The sequence below is a fragment of the Natrix helvetica genome (genome assembly GCF_964273705.1).
Source record: "Natrix helvetica genome assembly, chromosome: 2".
NCBI classification, from domain to species: Eukaryota; Metazoa; Chordata; class Lepidosauria; order Squamata; family Natricidae; genus Natrix; species Natrix helvetica.
Window position 1 is genome coordinate 237,602,915 of NC_138552.1, and position 16,204 is coordinate 237,619,118.

The 16,204-nt window shown below is 46.2% G+C and overlaps 1 protein-coding gene across 1 annotated transcript in view; it reads right to left on the bottom strand.

The window, feature by feature from the left end:
* Positions 1-227: 227 nt before the first annotated feature.
* The window catches only part of GALNT14 (polypeptide N-acetylgalactosaminyltransferase 14), a 316,785-nt gene continuing 300,808 nt past the window's right edge, over positions 228-16,204 (bottom strand). The window contains exons 14-15 of the mRNA XM_081945250.1: positions 4,283-4,402; positions 228-2,601 (exon numbers count right to left, since the gene is read on the bottom strand). Of these exons, the coding sequence (XP_081801376.1) occupies positions 2,443-2,601; positions 4,283-4,402 (279 nt within the window). The 3' untranslated portion in view covers positions 228-2,442. The remainder of the gene's footprint in view (positions 2,602-4,282; positions 4,403-16,204) is intronic.

Here is a 16,204-nt window from a genome sequence, read left to right on the forward strand (position 1 = left end):
AGACAAATGCCACATTCCTACCTCCATGCTCCTTGAAAATACCTTTTGGGAATCGAGCCTGATCAACTGCATGAGCTTAGCTTTTATTATGTTTTGCCCTCACTTGAATGGTTTTATTGTGGTAGTTTTATTTAAGATTTTCCTCCATCTTTTCTATCTCTTTTTGGAGGATAAAGAGTACAGAATCAAACAAGCAGACAACTAAATAAGAGACCATAACCTTCAAATAGCAAAATATTAATTTTATGATATGAAAAATTTCCTTATTCCAAGGTTTTTAAACCATGAAAGTCACATTACAATTACAAACAGCAGTGGTTTCATCTGAGATCCCAGAGATGGAATAACTGGAAGAGTGTTAATCCGCTTTCTCAAATAGAGGCATGAATCAATCACAACACACAGAGGCAGAATGTTTCTGTGCAGATTAGAAGGGATTGTGACAGCAGCAGCATTACCTTTTGCAGGCTTCCTCTGCCCAGTATTTGAGTGCCCCTAATTGCAAGACAGGATTAGCTTCAACATATATAGAGGGCACCAGGCTGACATTTTAGAAGCAATCTTTGTCTGGAAATACGCACAATAAGCATATAGACAGAGGAATCGTTATTATAGAATTAAATGGCATGTGCTGAAGAGAGCACTAGTTTAAACAATGCTTCCTTTATACTTAAAACAGTTAACATTCACCTATTGACCTAGGAATGTGGAGAGGATTTTTTATGGTCCTTAAAAATGAACCAACACATTGCAAGAAACATTACTGTTCTTGTTAGCATATCCTGGTTTCTTGTAAGTCTTTAATCAGATGGCAGACAGGAAAATTGCAACTAACTCAACACTTCCTCCTTCCTTTTCTTTCCTTTTTTCCCATCCTGCTTTTTAACAGAGAAATGCAGCTTTTATTTTCTTTTTGCAAGCATGGAACCAATTTTCTGTAATGCCGCAAAGTATGAAATCATTCACTAAGGCTCCTAGGTTAGTGTCAGCTACAGTGAGAATTCTGCTTTGTTTCATTAAGACCCAGGTTTGGATCAATTTGGGGTTCAGCTGAATTTTATGTACTTCCTACTACAAATCCATATTCAGATCTGGTCCACTCTTGATTTAAGTGGCATCACCGATTTCTGCATTGGTACAATTCTTTTCCCTCCTTACGCTTCTATGATCTGATCTATCCAGTGATTTTGCTAAAATTGCTCTTATTTAACAACCTCCCCCCTACCCCAACACAGAGACAACACTGTCAGTAAAAAAAAAAAACAAAAGTGTCTCTGCAATTAATGTGATCTTATCTTCTTCAAGTTTCTGTAAATTATCTATAGTTAGTTAGCTCAAGTGTTCAGTCTTAACGGGGTGAATGAAGAGGGTGAATTCGACAAGAAAACAAGATATAACTAATACCAGAAATTGACAAGTTGGAATTTAGAGGTTGATCCCCATATGATTCCCCCTACCCCAGGCCATCTGAGAAAATGGGAGGAAGGCACATGCTACTCTTCATCTACCTTTCACTTTGTATTCTCCTGGTCCTTCTTCATATCAGTTCTGGGAAAGCGACAGGATGTAGGCCTAGTTATGTGCTGAATGTAAGCTCTCTGCTGAGTTAGAATGGAGAATCTTGTCCTCACTCCCTCTCCAGGGGAAATTCATGATTTCTGGACCAGATCCTTATATATTTCCATTTCTGAAAGAAACCTTGCACTGAAGTTAGGATAAATATTTCCTCTTTTTCCTTCATACACACATAATCAGAGTTGAAGAAAAGTTCAAGATTTCACTTTCTTCTTCTATTTCCCTCCCTCTCTCACACACACATAGATTTTAATCACACTACATACAATCTCTATTGCACAAAAGCAGAGTTCACATTCAAATTCTCATGTGCAATATGGCGTATTTCAAACTTATTTCAGAGATGTGCTTGGTTATACCAATTCAAAGTGCAAGATTTGTTGGCCTTTTCTAATCTTCCCCACCATGACCATTCATGTGCTTTTACAAGATTTAGCGTCTCTTTTCTCCATCTTTCTTCCGTTAGAATCACCTTGCTCACTTATTATTTTCCAAGGATTTTCAATAACCTTCATAACAAAGACAATTAAATATTGCACTTATCAATTTCAGAAAGTTTCCTTTTCAAAAACAAGGTCATATTTGCTTCAGCTAACAGATGAATGTGACCGAAAGATATTTCTAGTTTAAATCGTAGTGTTCTTAACAGTTCACATATATCACCCCCAACCTGGGATAGTTACTACTCTGGTCTTAAAGCCAGCACTTGTGAGCCTTTCTTCAACCTTGGCACAACTGCATGTTCTTGTTCTTTGACCTGCCCTGCAGAAAAGCAAGCCCATATCAATCCCTAAACTGGACAACAGCCTTGCCAGTTTCTGACAAAGGTCCTTCCAGATGATCTTGATAGTGAATTGATAGATGAGGTCAGGACATCACCATTTCCCACCGCTGACTCATTGCCGTGCTTTCACAGGGGTTAATGACCACTTCTCTCATGCTCTCACTGCTATCTCCCACCATTTCTGTGTCCAGGCAATAGCGTGTAGCCATATGTTCAATGTGAGAACCAACTTTATTCCAGCGCTATTGAAAGAAAAATGGGAAATTAAGATTAACCTTATCTTATATTTAAGAAGCTCTTCCCATTAAAACATCAAAGCTACTCCGATACTGAACAGGGCAGTATTTTTCTGCAGGGAGATGAAGACGGCTATCTCTTACTATGCCATGGAGAAAAAGTTCAAGGGAGTTTCAAGAAAAATGTAGCCTGCCGACTGATAACTCTCCAATCCTTATGGGTTACTTAGGGAGCAGGGTCCTCATTGGACCAAATAGAATTCCTAGAGCTCATGCTTTATGATATATGACAGTTGTTGAGTTGTATCCTGAGTTGCATCAATATAGTAAATAAACATGAGAACAATTATTTAAGAAAAGCAAGTAGAAATGCAGTACCCAAACTTCAGGAATTTTGCAAAGTTCTCACTGCAATGCTGATTATAATATTTTATTGTTCAGTCACTTCTTTGTGATCCAATAGATAATAGTTCGCTAGGATTTCTATTAGTGACTGTTTGAGTTGTTCTAAGCTCATGCTGGTAATATCAGTAACAATATCTAACCATTTTATCTTCTGTCAGCTTCTTTTTAAGAATCTACCATTCTTCTCTGAAAATAAGACAGGGTCTTATTTTCTTTTGACCCCTGAAATAAGTGCCTGGCCTTGTTTTCAGGACGTCTTATTATTTTTGAGATGCAGGAGGCGGCGAGCATGGTCACCTCATGGCTGCTGCTGTGTTGCAATATTTTTGGGAAGAGCTTATTTTCGGGGAAGGGTTTATTTTAGTGCATGCACTCAAAAGCATGATTGGGCTTATTATCTAGGGAGGTCTTACTTGGGGAAACAGGGTATGCAATGCCAAAGTATTACCAAATTATGTGGAAAATATATTGTCATTGTCCAACATATCATTTAAAGAAAGCTGCATCAAAATCTGTCAAATGTTATCTGCAGGGATACCAACATGATAAGGATGAAGCAATGGATAGGGATGAAGCAATAAAACATGTAACACATTTGGGGATAAATATTTCATATGTGGAATCATTTCTTGGCAAATGACTCATCATGATGAATCCCATCTGGTTTAGCCTAACCTTGTACCAATTTTTGGAAAAACAATCATAGTTAGCTATTGGACTTATTGCCACAACTTTGCTTATAATTGATATAATTCTGCTTTTAACTATTGCCTCTTAAATTTTAAATCAATCCCAATGTATGATATGACTGATGACAGCATCGGGCATCAACATTTGGTACCTAGACAATATGATGTGAGTAATTTTCAGACCTTTGACATTCTTAACTGTCCTATGCCAAGTAAAACCAAATAATTTTTGACATTTTCCAAATAATTTTCAGTGGTATCAATGACCATGTTTTTTTTCCCACAGACATTACTACTGTTAGCATGTGGCATGGTCCTTCTGGATTAGAATAGCAGATAAGCTCCGGTAAATCAATAAAAAGAAATGAACCAAAGAAAGGAAATAAAAACCCCATTACATAAGTGGTGTCAAACTCGCAGCCCGCGGGCCAGTTGCTTTACGTGCTGGCCCCTCCTGGTTTAGTTAAGGAGGAAAAAGTCCCAATACATCACATGATGCTGCCGTGATGCTGCAAGTTTGACATCCCTGCTTTACATCGATACTGGTACACTATACTGGGGGAAGAGTTCAACAACCCTGATCTTAGTCTCACCTGCTTGCCATCCCCTTCTTTGCAAGGCAAAAGCATCACCTGGGAGCCTGGAAAGAGGGTATGTATGGACAAGCATAACTGTTGAAAGTGGATTTGCTGGTTATATGTATATATCCATTCCTGAAAGAAAGAAGAATGCATTAAACTGTTAGACTTACTTCTCAACATATTTCTTTAATTAAATTCAATTTTCTCTCCTATTCAGGGTTAATTTCTTTCCAACTACTTATTTTGCACTTTTGAATAAATCATTAAAAGCATAGGGGTTTTTCCCCACAACAAATTCATTTCTTTGACACTCCAGTAGGTTTCATCAAGTCAGGACTTTGGTGGGAGGATACAAAATTTACTGATTTCTTCACCATTTGCCCTTAACATGGCTACAATGTATGATTCTCTCAACACAGAACGAGAGTCCAGGTATCAAATTTTTTATTTATTAAATTTATATGCTCTCATCTCACCTGGAGGTGACTCTAGATGGCTTACAACCAAGTAAAAGCAATAAGACAAAACATGAAAACATTAAATATTAATATTTAAAAATACCATCCTTCCCTTCTCTCACTTCTGCCAGGACAACATTAACAGCAGCTAACACTCAAATAAAATGAAAATAATTTAAAAAGGAATGTAAGCAGTTATAATTTTGTGAGTTGGATTTAAAATGTCTGGCTGAAAAATAACCAGGTAGTCGTCAACGGTTCTGTCAACTCTGGAGGCCATCTTTTTCTGTGGATATTTAGGTGGATGGGCAAGCTGTGGGAAGTGGGAGGGGGATTGGATGGAGATGGGGTGAGATGTAAAGCCATAATAACTGAAGAATAGTGGGAGAAACGAGGCTTGACACGCTGAGGAACGTCCAACTCAATTTTATTCAAACAGAACGGCAGTAACAATACAGGAGAGAAGCAATCCGTTCCTCTGCCTGACAGCTATTTATACGAAGAGCTGTCAAGCAGAGGAACCAATCAGGATAGCAGAACAGCCCGCCTTCAGCCAAGCCGCGCCTGATTGGCTAAGGCGCGGCATGGCTGTTGCTAGCTGTCAACAGAGGGAATCCCCGGTCGTAGGTCGGGGAGGAAAGGAATATAACACTCCTTCCCCCCCAGCGAGGACGCATGCGCGACTGTTGAGCATGCGTAGTCGCGCAGGTACGTAGGGCGGCGTCGGACCCGCCCCGAGCAGCTCAGAACGGGGCACACCATCGGAGGAGGAGGTGGTGCCCGTGGAAGCTCCTCCCGGGAGGGAGTGGAGCTACGGGCGCCATCTTGGAGGCCTATCCCAGGAGGAGGCGGAGACTCTGGAGCAGGTAGGCAGGGCCGGGGTGGCACGGCCGCTGGCGGGCTTGAGTCAGGGAATTTTGAATTACTTGAAGGGTAGGGCTGGCCTGATTGTGGGAAGGCCATGGCGGGGAACAACGCTGGAACTGGTTGCCCAACGGGGGCAGGAAAGTTGGAGGGCTGTGGCCAACGGAAGGCGCCAGGCCCAGCCTCGGCTGGCAGGTCTCGTGGAGCGGGCAACGGCCACGGCGGAAGGATCGGTTGTGGTGCCAACCCGAGGGCCTGCGGTTGAATGGTAGTGGCCGACCCTGCAGGGTTGTTGGTTGGATCCGGAGGCAGGCGACGCCTTAACTGATCCACGTGGCGGTGCCAGTCTGCACCGTCGGCGGTCCAGACCCTGTAAGAACAGGGGCCGGTTACAGAGGTGACGGTGGCAGGCACCCACTTCAAGTCTCCCGAGAAGGCCCTCGCCCAGACCAGATCGCCCTCGAGGAAGGAGCGGGAAGGGGGCCCCAGGTTGCTCGGCTGTGCCTCTGAATAGGCTGGGTGCAGCCTATCTAAGGTGGTCCGCAGGCGCCGGCCCATCAGCAGCTCAGCAGGTGTTTTTCCGGAAAGAGGGCACGGGGTGGAATGCTGCACCAGAAGGTAAGCAGCCACCCTCGTGGGCCAGTCACCCTTGTCCATCCGTCCAAGGGCGTCCTTGGCCGAGCGGACAGTGCGTTCCGCCCGGCCATTGCTGGCCGGATGATAGGGGGCTACCGGGGCGTGCCGGATGCCCTGGGAGGCCAGGAATTCCTGAAAGACGGCGGATGCAAACTGGGGCCCATTGTCCGACACAACGACGTCTGGCAAGCCATGAGTGGCAAACAGGCGTGTTAGTGCCCGGACAGTGGCCTCGGCTGTGGTGGAGGTCATGAGAATGAGCTCCACCCAGCGCGAGTAAGCGTCCACCACGACCAGGAAGACCTGGCCTCGGAAAGGCCCAGCAAAATCCAGGTGGAGGCGCGACCATGGGCTGCGAGGAATCTCCCACTCCCGTGGCGGGGCTGCCGGAGGCGCTGGACGGGAGACTTGGCAGGTCGAGCACCTGGCAACCCAGGTAGCAATCTTGTCATCCAGACGGGGCCACCAAACATAGCTGCGCGCCAGTGCCTTCATGCGCGCTATGCCCGGGTGGCCCTAATGGAGGCGAGACAGCACCTGTTCGCGCAGGGTGGGTGGAATGACCACCCTGTCCCCCCACAGGAGGCACCCACTGTGGAGAGACAGCTCTAGCTGCCTGGCCTTGAAGGGGCGGTAGTCGTCGGACACCGGCCCCCCAGGCCATCCCCGCAGAACCCAAGCCATCACCTGGGAGAGGGTGGGGTCGGCCTGAGACGCTGCGGCCACATCGCTCGCGGAGAGCGGCAAGGCCAGGTCCGCAATGGCCAAAACAGACAGGCAAGGCACTGTCTGTGGGTTGGAGATTGGCAAGGGGCAGCGGCTGAGGGCATCAGCGTGCCCCAACTGCTTGCCAGGGCGGTAGACCAGGGCATACGAGTATGCCGCTAGGAACTCCACCCAACGGGTCATGCGGGGAGACAGGATGGGAGGGGTCGGACGGTCACCGGCCAGAAGCCCAAGGAGTGGCTTGTGGTCAGTGAAAAGCGTGAAATGCCGTCCGTACAGGTACTCGTAGAACTTTTTAACCCCGGACACAGCAGCCAGAGCCTCCTTGTCGATCTGGCTGTAGTTTCTCTCCGCCGGAGAGAGTGTACGGGAATAAAAAGCTATGGGGGCTTCCGAGCCGTTGGGGAGGACATGGCTCAAGACAGCCCCCAAACCCACGGGGGAGGCGTCACACGCTAGAGTCAGGGGCATCCTGTCACTATATTGGACTAGGACTGCCTCTGACGTCAGCATGTCTTTGACAGCCGCGAACGCATGCGCTTCACGGCTGCCCCAGCGCCAGGCCGCGGATCGGTCGAGCAACCGATGCAGCAGCTCGGCTAGTGACGCCTTGTGCGGCAAAAATGGCGCGTAAAAGTTTAAAAGCCCTAAGAACGACTGCAGCTCCGCCTTAGAGGCGAGGGTGGGGGCATTCCTAATGGCTGCGACTTTAGCAGGGGTGGGGTGGATCCCGTGGGCATCTATGGAGAAGCCCAGAAAGTCCACTTTAGGCACAGCAAATGAACATTTGCTGCGTTTTAATTTGAGACCCGCGCCCCTAAAACGGTCGAGGACCTTCCCTAGTATTTCGAGGAGTCCTGAGCGGCTGGAAGCAGCAATCAGGACATCGTCAAAATAGGGTACAACGCCAGGGAGCCCATGGAGCAATCGCTCCATGAGGCTCTGGAAGATCCCCGGGGCCACGGAAACGCCGAATTGGAGGCGGCGGCAACGGAAAGCCCCTCGGTGGGTGACGATAGTCTGCGCAGCCGCCGCTTCGTCATCCACCGGGAGCTGCTGGTAGGCCTGCGCCATATCCAGTTTCGCGAAAATACAGCCCTGCCCCAGGGAGTGGAGCAGGTGCTGTACAACAGGGACTGGATAGGGGTTTGCCTGAAGGGCCAAATTGATGGTGGATTTAAAGTCGGCGCAGAGACGTATGGAGCCGTCGGCCTTCATGGGGACCACTATTGGGGTCTCCCATCGTGAGTAGTCAACAGGCTCCAATACGCCCTGCGCCAGCAAACGGTCAATCTCCTCATCAACTTTGGCCCTTAAGGCAAAAGGCACCCTGCGGGCCTTCAGCCTAATGGGAGCAACCTGGGGATCTAGGTTGAGAGAGATGGGGGTACCCTTATACAGCCCAAGCTGTCCGTCAAACACGTCCGCGTAGGCGGCGATGACGGCAGCCACGTCAGGGGGTGTGTCTGAGAGGGAACACACCCCCTGCACGGAGAGACCCAGGGCGGGGAACCAGTCCAGCCCCAGCAATGCGGGGAGGGGCTTTTCGACCACCAGAATGGGCAGGCATCCCGAAAACCCCCCATATTCAACCCTGACTGTATAGCTACCCAGGGTTGGGATAAGTGACCCCTGATAGTCCCTGAGGGCCACGGGACTGGCAGTCAATTGGCGTTTCAGGACACCGGGGCAGAGTGCGTTAAAGTCAGCCCATGAAATTATGGAGCGGGACGAGCCGGAGTCCACCTCCATTACGCAGGGGGTGCCCTCAATGAGGACTGAGGACTGAGGCCTTGATTCTGTCCGCACCTGCGGAGGCCTGGTAGATTGCCTCAGCAGGGGCGGCTGCTGGTCCTGGCTCCACGGCGTAGCAGCTGGCTCTCGTGCGCGGCTGGCGGCGGGGCTGCTGCGGTCCTGCGGTCGTCTGCTGGCCGGAGGCTCCTTGGAGTGGAGGTGGAGGCAGCACAGCCCGGCAGACCTGGGTCAGGTGCCCCTTTTTGGAGCACCGGCGGCAGACGGACGTCCGGAATGGGCAGGCTGACCGGTCGTGGCTGCCCCCGCAGCCAAGGCAGGCTGCCGTCATCTGGCGCGGTGGTCGCGGATTGCGGCGTCTCTGCAGCTCTGCCAGACGGGCCACGAGCTCTTCCTCCTCTTCAGCTGGGCTAGGCAAAGGCGCCAGCTGATCTATGAGGCAAATGCGGGCTGGATAGTTCGGCAGCTGGTGGCGGTCCATTTCTGCGGTGGATTGCTCGGACAACTCCACCGCACGCGCCTCAGTGACCGCTTCGGTAAAGGTGATTTCAGGCCGAGCCAGGAGGCGCCTCTTCAGCCGGAGGTCCTTGACCCCACTGACGAACTGCTCTACCAGGTTGTCCTCCAGGTCCAGGAACTCGCAGGGAATGGCCGTGGTCCTCAGGGACTGGAGGAACTGGCTTACATCTTCCTGCGGTTTCTGGACACATTGGCGGAACGCGTATCGTCGCGCTATCTTTGACGGTGTCGGGGCGTAATGACCTCGCAGTTTGGCCATCAAAGTGTCCCAGTCAAGTTCGTGGACTGGCAGAGGGGCTGCCAACGCCCGGGCGGCGTTGAACATTGGGGTTCCGCAACTGCTGAGGAAGAAACTACATTTCTCCTCCATCGGAATGCCCCGCTTCCCATTTGCCCTGAGGAAGCATTCAAATCTTTCTAAAAATCCGGTCCATCCTTCTCCGTCTGTCCCGAAGGGAGCGAACAGGGGAAGCGATGCCATAGTAGCTCGGAGTTGTACGGCTCGGAAAGCTGAAACTCGAGCGGAAGATCGCGGTGGTCGGGCTCCTTCAGGTTCGTCGCCTCAGAGGGATCCCACCTTCGTCGCCAGTGAAGAATAGTGGGAGAAACGAGGCTTGACACGCTGAGGAACGTCCAACTCAATTTTATTCAAACAGAACGGCAGTAACAATACAGGAGAGAAGCAATCCGTTCCTCTGCCTGACAGCTATTTATACGAAGAGCTGTCAAGCAGAGGAACCAATCAGGATAGCAGAACAGCCCGCCTTCAGCCAAGCCGCGCCTGATTGGCTAAGGCGCGGCATGGCTGTTGCTAGCTGTCAACAGAGGGAATCCCCGGTCGTAGGTCGGGGAGGAAAGGAATATAACAATAACATTCTTCTCCCTGGGAGTCAAGGACGTTCAGCCTGCACCTGGAGAGGAGTGATTGGGAAACAACTCAAGTCGGGATGGTAACCTGATTGGACCATGTGATGGACATGTGGTTGCAGGGGAAGGGGCTTTGACTTTCCTTTGGGTGAGGAAAACCCAGTGGACTTTCAGATTTGTGTTTTCCCAGATGTGCCAATGTGACATCTCTAATAAAATGGAACTTTGAGGAAAATGCCTGCCTTGGAGTTTTACTTCTGTTGGGGAGTTTACTTGGAACCCTGACAGGTTCATTTAGTGACCATTCAAAGTTACAATGGCACTGAAAAATGACTTATGACAATTTTTAACACTTATGGCCTTTGCAGCACCCCTAAGAACATGTGATCAAAATTCAGATGCTTGCCAACTGATTCATACTTATGACCATTGCTGTGTCCCAAGGTCATTTGATCACTTTTTCCAACCTTTCGTCAAGCAAAATCAATGAGAACACCAAGTTCACTTAACAGCCATGTTACTAACTTAACAATTGCAGTGATTCACTTAACAACTATGGCAAGAAAGGGTGTAAAATGTGGCAAAACTCATTTAACAAATGACTCACTTAACAACAAAAAAATTGGGCTCAATTGTGGGCGTAACTCAAGGGCTACCTGTATGAATCTCTAGGAGCATAGCAGTCCTATAAGTTTATACTAAAATGATTTGGTCCCTCAATGTCAGGCTCTGACCCAGTTAGCCAGTTAAAATTTAAAACCTACACACTGTAGATGTTGTACCACTGCAGTTATTTTACCCTCAAATAATATGTCACAGTATTATTTATGATATATCATAGTTACTATGATTGAACCTTGCTGGATAATTAGTGTGGATCAATATTAGAGTTTTTCTTAATATGGTGCAGAACAGTGGTGGAATTCAAAACATTTTACTACCGGTTCTGTGGGCATGGCATGGGGGCGTGGCAGGGGAAGGCTACTGTAAAATCCCCATTTCCTCCCGATCAGCTGGGACCCGGGAGGCAGAGAATAGATGGGGGCGGGAACAGTCCGAAGTGGTATTTACTATTTCTCTGAACTACTCAAAATTTCCACTACCGGTTCTCCAGAACTGGTTAGAACCTGCTGAATACCACCTCTGGTACAGAACACAGAAACAAAGACTCCACAGCAATGTGCTTTTCTTACAAAAAACAGTTTTATTGTACAAAATATTGTTCTATCTTTCTATTAGTTTACAGTTATTTTAATCTATGTGTTTATAGATTGATGATGTATATATGTCTATCCTATGTCTATCTCCCATTTCTATGTTGCTATTCCTGTTCCTATTCCTACCTATTTAACTAATAGGTATTTTTTCTTTAAATCTTCTCTTTCCCCCTCAGGACTTCAGCTCTTGTAGCCAATCTCAGTCTATTTGCATATGAAAGCTCTTTTTCATTCATTTATAGACTTGCCAGTGGGCTTTTCTCTCAGCTTCCCCTCTCCTAGCACTCAGAGAATCCTAGCACTATTTCTGCACCTGCGTTGCTACACACAGTGGGTTTGCAGGCTTGCTGGTGTTTGCAGACCCTTGTTTGAACTCTTTTCCTCCCCCATCTTTCAGTTTAGCCTTTTGGCTGGTCTTGAAGATCAAGAACAGAGTGGTCAATGCCTGGAATGCACTACCCGACTCGGTTGTTACATTCACAAACCCCCAAAACTTTAATCTTAAACCATGGGTCCTCAAACTTTTTAAACAGGGCCGATTCACGGCCCCTCAGAGACAGTTGTGGGGCCGGACCGGCTGGGTGGGTGTGGCTAGGTGGTCATGTGACTGAGTGGGCAAGGCCAATTTAGCAGTCCATTTTGCCTTTGTCCTTGCTGTAATTGCCCCTCCCCTACTCACCCACTGGCCCTGGATCATATGGCTGTGAAAAATATCCTGAAAGGCTGTTTTTAAAGGCTTTTAAAGCACTACTTTACAAGCAGGCAGCAGAGCTGCTTTCAAGCCCGCAGCAGCCCCTTCCCTACTCACTCACCAGGCCAGGATCATGTGTTTACACTGGCAAGATCACCCCTCAGTCGGCTGGTCCTCCCCAGCACCTTTCGGCCTTACCTTCGGCAGCAGCGGTGTGATCAGAAGTGCAGCTCAACCGGTAAAATAACTAACCAGAAGTGCAGCTGGAGTGAATGCTTTTGGAAGATAAGGCCAACAGTGAGGGGCGGGGTTGAATCCTACCACTCCATGGGCTGGATACTTTGCATTGGTAGGCCATAATTTGAGGATCGGTGTCTTAAACTGTCTATCGTGGATCTCACCCCATTCCTAAGAGGTCTGTAAGGGGGCGGGCATAAGCACACCTACCGTCCTTGTCCTATTGTCCCCACTTATTTGTACCCATTTCTTATGTATATATGTATACCTGCTTATACTTACATGCTTATATGTTATATTCATATTTATACTTGTTTTCTCATACATGCTTGACAAACCAAAATAAATAAAATAAACGAAAATAAAAATGAAGTTTCCTTTTCAGTTTTCTCTGAAGACTGTTCTGACATGCTGTCCTTTGGGCAGGAGTGTTTCTTTTCTACGTTTCTACTGTCCTCTGGGCTTGACTCTTTTCCTCCAGGACATGCTTGTTTTCAGTTCCCAAATCTTTTCTGGGCATTTGTCACACCACTTTATTACCAATTTCTTTAAATATTTCTCTGTGTTATCCCTGACATGATAGAAAACCTACACATATACCCAGTATTACAAGTGCTCTCACTAATGGTGCTTTATCTTGTGGCCCTTTTGGCTGGTTTAGTTGGCTGTTCCTGATTTAGAGTGATTTTTGCTATCTTTGACTATGCCTGGCCAGTAGAATCACTTTAGGAACCTAAATAATGTCTGATCCCTGCTTCTTCACCAAGAATTCTCATGAACTACAATATTTGGAGAATTTCTTCTATATACTTTTGAGTATACACTATTTGTTCCTGTTTTTCTTTCGCTTTCTTGTGTTCATGTTTTTCATTTGTTCATATCAGGTTAGTTAAATATCTACTAAAACTCGCTCTCTATTTTTTGTGACATTCACTTATGTGAAACAGCACATGATAGGGCACTGAATCAACAGATCTCAAATGGGCTAATTTAAAGAAAGCATCCAAAATCCAAAACCCATTATTCCTGCAGATTGAAATTGGCACAGTTGTGGTGGTGCAGCAGCACCACGCTGCCAGTCAGCTGTGGTCATGTGATTGTCATTTCCAATGTTCCCTGCCATCTTTCCACAAGGAAAGTCAACAGTCAACAAAACCATGTAATTTCTCTCCTTGGTTACTCCATTCCTTCTTTTCTCCCACAGTGGAAACTTTTAGAGGTCCATTTTTCTTAAAACCTTTCTTGTAGTCAATTTACCTGTTCCCATTACCCCTACTTTTCAAGCTACTAAATATTGTTTTTTGCTAAGAACATATCACATGCTCAAAAATGGGTGTTACACATTGGTGTGTAACATCTGGAGGAATTGCTTCAGGACTATCTCATCTAGCATTTCCTCCTTGGTTCATTCACCAGGTCATTTTCTTCCAAGATCAGCTACGAAGCCCACTTAATCCTTCCTGAGAATGTTTCCCTCCATAAACTATTTTAAGAATTTTCACAAAACCTTTGCTGGTATGTTAAATCTGTTACTTGATACCAATACAAAATAATTTCTTTTACTGTTTTGTGGCCTGTTATTTTCCATGCTACTAAACTGGTATAAACCCTAAGTACTTTTTTCAGTTAGGCAAGGTACTAATCCAGCTACGCATTCTTCCTCTGGCTATTTACAAGCTGTAATATCTCCCTCAAACCAGTGGTGGGTTCCTACCAGTTCGGACCGGTTTAGCAGAACCAAGCCGGCCTGGGTCACAGAACCAGCAGCGACCCAGACTGGCCACGCTTCCGAACTGGTTACCCGGTTGCCGCCACCACCATCTTGTTTTTGAGTTCTGTGCATGCACAGAACAAATTCTATTAAACTGCGCATGCAGGAGCAGCGCACATTAAGTGCATGCATGCATGCAAAGTGCGCACATGAGCAAACTGGCAGTAACAATGGCCAGAATTTACCCCTGCATCAAACATAACAAAAGATGATTCTAATATATTTCTCCTCTAAGTTTTGGAAAGATATCTCATAAGGTCCGTCCCTTGCTATATCAGAAACCGGGTTTGGAGTTTTCCACTGGGGATTCAATTCCTTTAAGAAGCACTATAAGTTCCTTCAACTCTTTTCTTCAGATATCCCTTTCCAATCTGTCTTTCTCTAAGCAGTCTCTTTGCTCAGTTTCCCTCCATAAGCTATTTTTCTCCTCTTTTCTGAGGGTTTTCCTTTGCCCTTACTTTTTTCTTTTAGCCATCAGTCATTTCTCCTCTTATTACCACAGCATATGCCTCCTCCAGTGGTGGGTTTCAAAAACTTGTAGAACCGCTTCTGTAGGTGTGGCCTGCTTTGTGGGAGTGGCTTCCCAGACATGTGACTGGGTGGGAGTGGCTTGCCAGCCATGTGATCAAGTAGAAGTGGCTTGCCAGTCAACTTGTAAAATGTGGTGAAACTCACTTAACAATGCTCTTGCTTAACAACCAAAATGTTGGCTCAGAAACTCTGGCATTTGAAGCACGCAAGTCTTAAAGCTGTCAAGTTACAGGACTCTTGCACCTCTAACCCTTTAGGAAAAAAAAACCCAGGGGAGTTCAAACTTGACAGCTTTAAGACTTTAAGGTTTAGATAGGACTCTTAGAGGCGAGCGGGGCGATTGGTACCAAACCATATCCCATCATTGCCACAATTTGTTGGGGGGTTTTCTTAATGTGGTACAGTACACAGAAACAAAGGCTGTACTTCTCCACCCCCACCCCCCCACGAATTGACTTTATTGTACAAAATTAAACTGATGTGTTCCTGTTACTATAAGTTTACAACTGTTCTATTTCTATTCTTGTTCAATCTATACATGTATGGCAATGTATGAATGACCTTGGGGAAAGAGAGGACAAGGGCTGTCTAGAAAACAATAAGATAAAAATGGCATGAGCCCGCTGTCACTGTCTCTTAACAGTCACAGAAAGAAATTAGGAAAAACTTGCCCTAATAGATCAAGTAGGCAAAAGTAGGTGGGAATGCTGTGCCTTCAAACTTTCCCATTTTGGTTAATGTAGCCTTACAATAAAGTAGAATTAATTCATCTTGTCATATTTCCTATCTGGTTTACCTGAGAGGGCTGACAATACATTCCTACCTCTACTGGTATGTTTCTTTTCCTATGTTAACACTATGTTTCCTTATCTTAGCTATTTCTTCTTTAAATCTTCCCTTTCCCCCCAGTCTTCGGCTCTTGTAGCCAATCTCAGTCATTTGCATATGAAAACCCCTTTTTATTCCTTTACAGATTTGCAAATGAACTTTTATCTCCCAACCTTACTCCCTCACTACTCAGCATCCTCTGTTTCTGGAGCTGGTTTATAGAGCTCTGAATCTGGGTTTGTGGGATTGTTTGGATTTACAGACTCTCAGGCATTTTTCCTCCCCCATCTCTCAGCCGGTCCTGAAGGTCCATAAACTGAAATCTTCTCTTGCTCCCCCAAGATGGCTATTGAGATGATTGCCTTTGGGTCGCTGTTCTCTGGGCTTAATTCTTTTCCTTGCCCCTTTTGTTTTCAGTTTCCTTTTTATAGAACAAACTCTCCAATTAGACAGAGGGTGGGGCTATTTTAACCCTCCTTCTGAGGTGGCACCAAAACTATGGTTCCTAGACATGAATACAGTCTTCCATAGAGAACCCTTATCTTTCACCCTAAATTACTTTGCTAGATTAATATGAGCTAGAGCTAGAGATTCATCAGCAAAGATACTGAGTCAACTAAGATAATCATTTTGTATTTTTAGGCAATCCAAACTGAGTCTATAATAAATGTGCATGTTGAGAATGTACTGTAGAGCTAATCCCCTTTTATTTCTTGACAGTGCTGCTGAAATGATTTGCAAATAATGAAATGCTACAAGTTTGGGGACCTACACAACAGCTTCTTCTTGTGTGCAATCAATTCAGAAAAAGATTTCCTCATCTCCCATGTATGCAAC